Source organism: Odontomachus brunneus, unplaced genomic scaffold (genome assembly GCF_010583005.1).
Source record: "Odontomachus brunneus isolate Ranch 3 - 2012 unplaced genomic scaffold, Obru_v1 Obru_scaffold_017, whole genome shotgun sequence".
Classification (NCBI taxonomy): domain Eukaryota; kingdom Metazoa; phylum Arthropoda; class Insecta; order Hymenoptera; family Formicidae; genus Odontomachus; species Odontomachus brunneus.
Window position 1 is genome coordinate 2,704,024 of NW_022639467.1, and position 10,367 is coordinate 2,714,390.

A 10,367-nucleotide genomic window follows, 5' to 3' on the forward strand; every position below is an offset into this window, starting at 1 on the left:
CCCCCCCCCCCACCGTAAATTAAGTGAAAGATAAGTCCGAGAGTTTAATCCCACAGCCCCTCTCTTCCAATTTCCAACGTTAATCGTTTCGGGAGACGGATTAAATAAGATCACGTGGAAAAATCGTATAGATACCATATGAAGAGCTAGATATTGCTATCAGAGGCCACTATTTATAACACATGTATCTATAAAATTAGCCGTTTAATTTTATAAGTTGCGCCAGTTATGTCGCATATAAAAATGAAATGCAATATACTCCATTGACGACGCAAACGCGATATAAAACAGGGCTCATGTCGCGCGTTAGAAATTTGCGCGCTCTTCTGCTTCTCCGTAGAGAGAGCCAGGTCGCGAGCGCCTCTTGGCGCAAATCTGAAATTTCCAGCGCTAATCGATACGACATTTCGACGGTTTTCCCGAAAATTTTCACGGACGATGTCGCGCGTGCGACGCGACGACACACCCGAGTGCCATTCGGCCGCGTGTTTCGCGCGACTCTAATGACACGCGAGGAGGAAACAATACGGCGACAGCTGTTGCTTCGCCGTCGACGGTGCGGCGCGCCGCTTATTCGCGGACGACGACGCATTCGCGTTGAATTAGAGCGACGACCTACATAAACGCCGGAGAATAGTAAGGCGATGCCGGGGAATAAGAGCGGGTTAAGTACCGCGCTAATAAGTAGGCACGTCGTGTCAATGTTGCGCGCGTGAACGTGTATCGGAAAAGAGACGTAGGTGTGGATGAGCCGGCCGAGAAGAGGCAACAAAGACTATTGCGCGACCCGCGGGATATTTTTTTCTCTTCAATTAATAGCAACAATCCTTGAAGCAGTGAATGTATTCCCTACGGATAAGCGTCAAAGCAATCAGTCAGATAGAGGAGTGTAGAGAGGGTAAGTCGAGTCTAAGAGAGTCGAGCAAAAAATAGATAACAATCTCACCGAGAAAAAATATATCGAAATTTTATTTATAATAAATATATTGAAAATTTATCTGTGATGTAAAGTTTATTTCTGTGAGTAAAAACCTTGTATTCCGTGAATAAATTTTCCTTTTCTCAGTGCGATTAATCAGCCTATTATGGAAAAGTGTATTGAAGGAAATACGTAAATAAAGTGAAACGTTATGGGAGAAACAACAGATATGATAAGAAAAAGACATTCAGAAAATCACTCATTTTTAACTAATCCAAAGCATTATAATTTCAGAAAAATTCACCCTATCAGAAATAAGCAATTCTTTAAGGAGAATAAGGAGAATCTTAAAGCACAACAATTCATGACTTAACGTAAGCATAAATATAGAATTGTGAATATTAAATCTATACGAGTGAACGAGTGTGGAGTTCCTAGACTTCTCGGGCGAGTTCTCTATGGACGTACGTTTGAATATAATATAAAAGAAAATAACAAAATGGCACACACATGTTTTTATATATCGTGCAAAAATTTTTTCAAGTATACACGCGTAAAGATGAGACGCTCAGTATTTACAAATATTAAGTAGATTACGAATGAAAGGAAGAAATAGAGAGCTGAGCGAATTATTCTTGAAATCTTCCGTCTTTTAATAGCGAAGTGATTGTTTGACCGCAGGCTCTATTTAGCAATAACAATTTGCCTATCATGTTGACTTTAAAGGACCTTAAAGCGTAGTGATGCGACTAGGATGCTCCAACGGCCGCACTAATCTCTTCAGGTCGATACGACAGATCAACTGACATCGTTAAATAATCGAGCATACTAGATGTCACACGCACGATTATAATTTATTAATTATCTCGCGCGCGTTGAAATGTTCATTTCTCGCTGAAGGCTGTGTGCCGGTCGACCTACAAAATCGACCTGCTCAACAATTATTTCGTCGCTAAAGCTATTGCTCCGTTAATTCGTTCAACGTTATCTCTCCCAACAGTTGTTATTTATTTTGAAGAGCAAAGAGAAAAAGCTAGATAAAGAGAGAAAGAGACGATGAAAGAGACACAGGGGATCGGAGCCGATAAAAAGGGTACAAACACGAGGCGGCCGTTGGATATTCGTGGGTGCCTGTGCTCTGTACGATAATCGATAAAATTGAATTACGCGCCGCTGAACATCACGATAGCGGCCGGCTTGTCCTCGGCTTCTTTGTCCAAAACCGGCGGCTAGGCCGGGCCCTCTTGTATTTAACGTGGCTCGATTTAACGCGATCGTTGTAACGAGCAGCGAAGAATATCCGGGAATTATCTTAGCAGCGCACGCGAGACATCTGAACGAGATACATTCGCACAGGCTACCTTCAATATACCGTAATAGATGAATCGACATTGTGTGTGGGATAAAAACAAAATGTCATTGGATTTCACACAAAAGATGCTAACAATATCGTCTGCTCGAAATTTTCATTGATTGCGTTTAGCAGAGAAACAGCTGCTTTACAACTGTTGCAAAATTTATAAATCTTGACTGGTGTATGCTCTTAATCTTGGCCGAATGTAAAAACATATGCCAATCAGAGATTCACGAATTTTGCAACAGTTGCAATTGCAGTTCTCTTTCTGCAGCCATTACGTCCCTCAGACTACCACCTAGTCTAACCAAACCAAACTAACCTACGCGCGTTGGGTTATGGTTAGGTTATGGTTAGGTTAGCCAAACGTCTGTTATATAGTGAACCCGCGAGATGACGAATTTAATCTGTTTTTTTCTTCTGGGTCGACGAAGATACTCTTCGCTTTACCAACCCCAAAGCGTAAGAAGACCATCGCATAGGTGTAGATAGGTAGGTAATCGTAATAACAACTTACCGAGCAGGAGTAGCCTGTGGGTGGCCCGATAGACCTGCTTATCCTTCTGTAGCTGCCTGGTAATGGCGTCCGACCGTCTTTTCTGATTTTTGCTGTCATCCTGGCTGGCCTTGCTACTCTGGCTACCGAAACACCCCATGACACACCACGGGAAGGACACGCGCGACTCGCCTTCACCGTTCTTTCCTTCCACGTCCAGCGGTCCTGGCCCGTTGACTTCCCGAGTCGTGGTGGCGGTGATGGTGGTGGCGATGGTTACGGTGAACGACGAAAGGGAGGGCGATCGGGACGGACGTCCCGCGAGCGAGTTGTCGAGGGTGACTGTGCGACCGGCGGCTCCGACGGCGTCGTCGTTATTGTTTACAGTTCCGCTGCCGCCGTCACGAATCTGCCACCGTTCAAAAAACACCTCGTGTCCCGCGGTTCGCGCACGGTCGTTCCCGTTCCGCGGTTCCCGCCGTTCGCTCTTCTCCGATTCCGCCGTTCCGTTCGTCCCGGTCGTCGCGCGCGGTGCGGTGCGGTGCGGTGCGGCGCGCTCGCTCGCGCTGCGTCCTCTGCCCGCTTCTTCGGCCGACTGACGTTTCTTTCTCTCTCTTTCTGCCTGAAACCAGACGCGGATAGCGACGACTGGCCACGGCAATCGTTCTTCCCTCGTCTCTGTCAAGCGTGGAGCTCTTCTTGTTGTCTTTTTATTTCCGCCCGCCTTGGGCTTCTTTCTCTCTCTCTCCCCCCTCTCTCTCTCTCTCTCTCTCTCTCTCTCTCTCTTCTTGCCTTCCCTCCTCCTACTTCTCGTTTATTCTTGATAACTTTTTGTCAGCGACGGAGCAATACTGACGACGGCAGCGACGACGACGACGATGATGATGACGACGTCTGCTCCTCCTCCTGTCTGTTATGTCTGTGTGTGTGTCTCTCTCTCTCTCTTTCTTGTGTACTCCCGATGTATCTTTCAGCGCGACACATTCACGAGCACACTTCACGCCTGTCTCGATCACTGACAGCCTCCACTACCCGCGAAATCATAACTATTGCACACTACAAGCTCCGGCGCTTCGCTCGCCCGGCGGCAACTGAGAGAGCCCCGTGTTGCGCTCTCTCGCCCTCTTCTTCCCTCCGATCGTGCGCCTCCGCCTCCTCTCTCGCTCGTTCACGATAGGAGAGAATGAGAGGCGATGTAACCTGTCGGTGGGATGTCGATGACGGCGACGACGGTGTCAGAGTCGATGACGACGACGACGACGGCGCGCGCCGCGCACGACGTCGATGGCGGCCGGTCACGACGTTTCCGAGGTTATGCTCCTGCAGCAGTGTATGCGCGCGCGATGTCCAGCGATAATGTCGAAAACGGAGAAGCAACGACGACAGCTAACGAAGCACCAAAGTCAACGCAACGATGACACGGTGACACGGTGCGCACACGGTGTGACGGCACGATGAATTTGGTGTTGCGTTCGCGCGGTAGCAGCGACGCGACTACGACCACGACGACGACAGCGGCACCGAGAGCGCCGGTCGTGAGGAGGCTGCTGCTGTTACTCCCGCGTACAGGAGAGAACGTACGCGGCACAGACACACGCACACACATACACTCTGGACGCACGAACGCACGCACGCACCACACGCACGTAGTCAGTGCACACGGGACAGCCGGGGGCGACAATACGTCGACGCGACACTACCTCTCTGTCGTTGGTCGCGCGAGGTACGTCTCTTCTCCCTTGCCGCGACGTCTCCGACGATCTGGTGGACGGCGCGAGAGACGGGAAAGCGAGAGAGGGAGAGTGTGAAAAAGAGAGAGAGAGAGAGAGAGAGAGAGAGAGAAAGAGAGGAAGCGAGGCAGATATGTACACGCGAGCTCGATTCTATAGGTAGAGGGACACGGCGCGTGTTGCGCGTAAAACACGACGGCTGTGCGGCCTCGCCTCACCTCACCTCCTCGACGCGGATCGGATCGGAGACTCCCTACCCCGCGCGCCGATATGACGGCGCGTTGTCGACAGCGGTGGCGGCACACCGGCGACGATGAAAGGCTAAAATAGATCGGCTCTGTCACTCTCTCGCGCGCCGTTCAGCGCGGTCGTAAGCTGCCCTGCGGATCGGTCAGGATCGTCGATCGAGCTGTGGTCGAAGAGATGTCACGTCGCTTCGCGTCGAGGATAACGTGCCGCTGCTCTTCTTTCCTCTCTTCCTGCTCCGAGCTGCTCTCAACTTTGCCGTCGTCTGTCCGTGACTCCCTCTTCGCACTCCTCGCCGGCACGACGGCTACTATCACCGCCTCCTTCGCTTCCTCCTCCTCCTTCTCCTCTTCACTCTTATATAGCACGTTCTCGAACAGAAGATCTTCTTCACATCCGTGCGAAAACAGTTCACGGACTGTTTCGCGGTACTTGTCGCCTTTCTGGTTTCTTGCTCCTCTTGTTTCAGGCTCTGCTTTTTCGAGGGCTCACTCTCTGGGCCCTGTTTCCTCCCTGCCACCTTCACCTCCTCCGCGCTTTTCTACCCCACCCCCCCTCCGCCTCCTCTTCTTCTCCTTCTCAACCACGAGCTCCTCGTCGACGGTCACCGCACGGCCAGCAGCAGCAGCAGCAGCAGCAGCAGCAGCAGCAGCAGCAGCAGCAGCAGCAGCAGCAGCAGTACTCTGGGAACCCGCACCCTTGCGTACCTGCTCTCTTCCTCTCTCTCTCCCTCTCTTGCTTTCGGCCGTCTTTAAACACACACGCACACCCTCTTCGGAGAGGTCTCGCGCCCTCACCGACCTCTCTCGCCACCGCGCTTCTTCACCGAGTTTGAGCTTGTCTCTCCTCACTCAAGTATCCCCGAGAAAACTCGCGGCCGAAACGTCCGAGACGAGGTACTCCCTGCAGCCAACATGTCGTCTGCTAGACCACCAGCGCGGCGCGGCGCGTCGCGGCGGCCCACCGCGCTACAGACGATCCAGGATCGTAGACTGATTTCGAGGCGCCTCTTCTGTGATGTTCTGATATCAACGTCACCCACGGTGCCCGAGGACGAGTTCGACGCAACTGGAGGTTTCCAATTTTGTATCTTGTCACTCGTAACTTCGTTATTTCGCCATTTGGTGTTTCATTGATATCCGAAAATGTAGGATTTGCTACTTAGATATCGTACAGGGCTCGTCCGAACACTACGACGTTCGTGCGCTTCACGAACGCCAGCCGAGGATCGATCGGGTCTTTTCGGCCGCGAGTATTGAAGCATACAGGTGCCGACGATCATCTTCCGGGTATCTACACTCCATCGGCTATTTGAAGGCGACTGTCGCGTATAACTATTCCCTTCGTCAAATCTTTTTGATGTTTACATAAAATTAAATACTCGCGTTGAATAATCTATTATAAAGAGATCTATTTCTACCATATATATTATCTATACATTCTTTTTTCTCTTCATACATTTTTTATTTCAAACATAATATTCGCATGTTTTCTACATGCTCACGTAGACATTATGAATATCAGTGTACATAATGTATCTTGAAGCTAAAAATATATATCTCTTATTATACAATTTTACACACACACACACGCACACACGCACGCACACGCGCGCGCGCACACATACACACACACACACATTTATTTATTTATTTACATACAACATTGTAATAATTTTATGTTGAAAAATATATGTTGAGTGGTAAACATATGCTTCCTATTCTGAATTCAAATCAAACATAACCTCGTATAATTTGTTTCCAAGAACTTTTTCTTAACGTGTAGATTATATACGTATATATGAGTCATAATGTGTGTAAAAATTAAATAACATACAGCATATTAAAATGTGATTAATTTCATCTTAACGACATATCCAATACATCATATTTCTATGTATGTTTTATTTTTTACTCTTTATGTACATATAAGCATATCCCTTAAGCAAGCACGAAATAAGGGTTACGCAATAGTAACGTTCAAATATATATGTACAATGATATATATTCGCGGAAAGTTTTCACTATTTTTCACGTCGTTTTGCGAGCACTAAAGAATAATCAATGTAAATTCTTTTGCACTATTTTAATTTATATATATAGAAATACTCAATAAAAAGAGCTTAATGAAAAATTTGCTTCTTGATTCAAATTTAACTTTTCTATTAAAATTTACCTTTTGCACTCGAATTGTAATATCATGAGTATATTACATGTCTATTGCGGGAGATGGTTCCGCGGCGTCTCGCATTTTCTCGTTCCTATCACCTTTCGTCATTTAAATATGTTATAAATTTAGCTGATGGTAATTCACCGACGACGTTGCAACTCCGAAGGCTCTCGTGTGCAGGAAACCGCGCCTCGATTTTTACCCAATGAATTTAAAGTGGACATCTTTCCAAGATGCCCACTCGCTGTTTCGATTAAACGAGCCAGAGTGTTTCTTCATGTCTATCAATACCACGCTGATTGCTTCACGTGGTGCTTGCACTGATCTATGACTTGGTGATCGTTTTTGTTGACTCTTCTTCAGACTTATCCTCTGCTAAGAGAGCATTTAGATCTACATCTTGAAGATTTATAGAGTGTTGATTGGAGCCTGAGACAAAAGATTGGAATCGTCGTTTAATTAGGGTTTCAACGGATACAAGTGCGCTAATGTTGGAGAATATCTTAGAAGATTAGGTAGAATACAAGACGATATCACAATACAAATAACGATATTTATTTGAGTTCGCTGTCAGAACATTCAGAGACATCAGAGTTGCTTTACCTGCATGTGCGAGAAAGAGGTCCTTGAGGAAGCCGAGCTCCTTGGTAAGCATTTTGATCTTCTCTTCCAGTAATTCGTTCTCCATCTTTAGCTGATTAACCCGCTCTAAGGTTCGTATCGTGCGTAATTTGCTCTTTACTCTGGATCGTTTCACAGCCTGTGAAATGCGAAAATAACGACTAACAATGATTCACATGTCAACTAATCAATATACGAATAATAATGCACATTACGAAATCGATAAATTACTTGATTGTTTCGATCCCTTCGCTTTCGATAATCATCGTCGTTCTCGTCGTCTACCTGCTGCTTCTTCCGCTTAGTGCCGCTGTTTTCTTTATTTTTAGGCGCCATCTAAATCAACGTGCGAATTTATTAATTTGCGAACCCTCGAACTTAAGAACATAATAATGTAAAAATTAAAATTATAAATGCTTAAATCAGTTGTTATTTATATCGCTTTTTCAACATAAACATGAGATATTTCGAGTCCAGAGAGAGCGCACGGAGAAAATATTGTAATAAGAATTACATAAAAATTACGTCTCTTTTTATAATGTTTTTTTTTAACTAAATTATAATGAAATTGTAGCATAAATTACTATAATAAAAATAATAAATTTGACGGTCCCTATTCGATGCACGATGTATTCAAGTGAATACAATAATTTTGTAGTAGAGTCAAACGTGCGCAATATTTTTAAACAAATGTGATTTTGGCCATAATTCCGTATGATCCAAGATTAGAAAAATTTTGTCGCAATTTTTACTACAATATTTTTTCCGTGTATAACAAATAAATGATCTAGTTTTTGTTCTACGTTGTTACGTCTCTTTTATTTTTTTATTAATCCCTGAATGCCAATGAATCTACCACGCCGGTGGTGGAGAGATTTCTTAAAAGCATTCCGTCATAATTATAGTGATATACTTTCGATCCCGAAAGAATCGGGCCTGCGGCGACTCGCGCGACTGCCCAACCGTGCAATTTGCTAATCGAAATACCAGAGGTAGATACGTGACAAATATTAAGATCGGTATGCGTCTCAATGTACGGCATATATACGCACGCACGCACAAGCCGGTCATTACGTTTCGCTCTGAGCAACGCGCCGTCGCATAACGCCGCGCATGGTGTATTTACTCAATAAAGGCCTTGAGGCCGTTCTGTTAAGAAACCGGCCCTGACATCTTCGCGCCGGCACAACCTCGGCTCGGAAACCGCGAATCAGGCTTTCATTGTGGCGCTTTCGCGATTGAGGTTTCCGCGGGACGTAACTCCAAATTTAAACACCGAGATATTCTGGTATTCATAGTCGGTTTTTATATTTAAGATCTTAAGTTAATCTTCAGATGCTGTACGGATCATTTTATTAGGTATGGAGTATCTGAAGGTGAACTTAATCTTAAATATAAGATCTGACTATGAATACCAGCCCGAGACGGCAGTCGAAAATCGGCACGGTCATTTCCGATTACGGCCTTGTTAAACGCAATTTTCAGGGTCAGTTGCAACGCTTTGATTCAACTTTTCCTGAATTATAGCGACACACACGTTGTATATTTCCAGATTATAATCCCATTCACGCATACGTCAATAAGCGGATACAAAGGATGTAATTAAGCGCGATTAACGTGTACATACATGGTTATCGTTGCGTCTAACGCCTCTGGCACGATCGGTTCAATGTAAAAGGACCAACTAAAGCCTGAGTCGACGTTGTTTTGATACATGATATTCTCATAATGTCCAATATAACCAGGGTTGTGCCGTAGATTTCAATATCACATCTGCGCGGATTGTCTACGTATTGTTCACGTGATGTATGCACGGTTTATTCTTTTCATGTAGACACAATGTAAATTATGTGGAATATTATTATATGGAGTAAAAGTATATGTAGAATATATTAAACTATAGTGAACGAAGAAAATCGTATATATCGCGATATTTGTGAGAGAAAAGATACATTTTCTTTAACACGCATATTTCTCTCTCTCAATAGAATGCTCTTAAAACACAAAATTCTACTTCGCCGTAACTTCACATTGTTCGCGTTCACAATCGCGCCGTCTATTTCCGCGAATTGATAACATAAAACTCTTATATAAATCTCTGACATCATCGTTGGTCGACCGCTCGCGCGTTGCACACGAGACTTAATCACGCATGTATGAGTGAAAAACACACTTAAGAAGTTTACTCGTTTCAACGAAAGTGCTTAAGATTATACAAAAATTTTACGTAACATTTATTAGCAAAACGTATTCATAATTGAAACTCCATGAAATTTATTTGCACCGTTCGTTGTAGGTCAAAAAAGTGCTATTCTATGCTTTGAATGTAGCATTGTATTGAGTAAAATATAACAAAATAATATTATGAAATTAATTTCGAATTAACACATGTATTATTTAGATAGAGAAATAAATATATAAAAAACGTAATTTTACTTAATAACAATACATTTATAAGTAGTCCTCTTGACGCACGCCACTAAAAATACGTACCTAATGAATAAACTCCTAAACGAAGAGCTTTACGCCAATATCCCGCGCGGGAGAAAAAGCGGTTGCGTTATAAACTTACTAATTTCAACGAGATAAATTTTCCGGTGTCAGTGCGTGCGATTCATACATGACACGACGAAGGTCGCCGTGGAAATGTTTTCGCGCGCGTGCCGCATTGTGAAAAATCTTGCCTCTACAGTGGTTCGATCGATTTCGAGTCACGCGCGCGATACAATCAGCGAGAAACTTGAATGGTCGTGTCGCAAAATTTTCTATCTCGCTGTTCCATCTTCTCTCTCTCTCTCTCTCTCTCTCTCTCTCTCTCTCTCTCTCTCTCTC

General features: G+C 44.8%; 2 protein-coding genes across 5 annotated transcripts in view; both read right to left on the reverse strand.

Annotated features, from left to right (window-relative positions):
* The window catches only part of LOC116841591 (guanine nucleotide-binding protein G(s) subunit alpha), a 43,977-nt gene extending 38,286 nt beyond the window's left edge, over positions 1-5,691 (reverse strand). The window contains exon 1 of the mRNA XM_032809694.1: positions 2,791-5,691. Coding sequence (XP_032665585.1) covers positions 2,791-2,929 — 139 coding nt within the window. The 5' untranslated portion in view covers positions 2,930-5,691. The remainder of the gene's footprint in view (positions 1-2,790) is intronic.
* A 463-nt stretch (positions 5,692-6,154) lies between these two features.
* The window catches only part of LOC116841592 (CCAAT/enhancer-binding protein gamma), a 5,881-nt gene continuing 1,668 nt past the window's right edge, over positions 6,155-10,367 (reverse strand). For 2 of the 4 annotated variants that reach the window (XM_032809695.1, XM_032809696.1), the window contains exons 2-4: positions 7,767-7,871; positions 7,518-7,674; positions 6,155-7,343 (exon numbers count right to left, since the gene is read on the reverse strand). In XM_032809695.1, the coding sequence (XP_032665586.1) occupies positions 7,240-7,343; positions 7,518-7,674; positions 7,767-7,871 (366 nt within the window). In that variant the 3' untranslated portion in view covers positions 6,155-7,239. Of the gene's footprint in view, positions 7,344-7,517; positions 7,675-7,766; positions 7,872-9,162; positions 9,982-10,028; positions 10,320-10,367 lie in introns of those variants that run through there. The other 2 variants (XM_032809697.1, XM_032809698.1) reach the window with 2 other exon arrangements.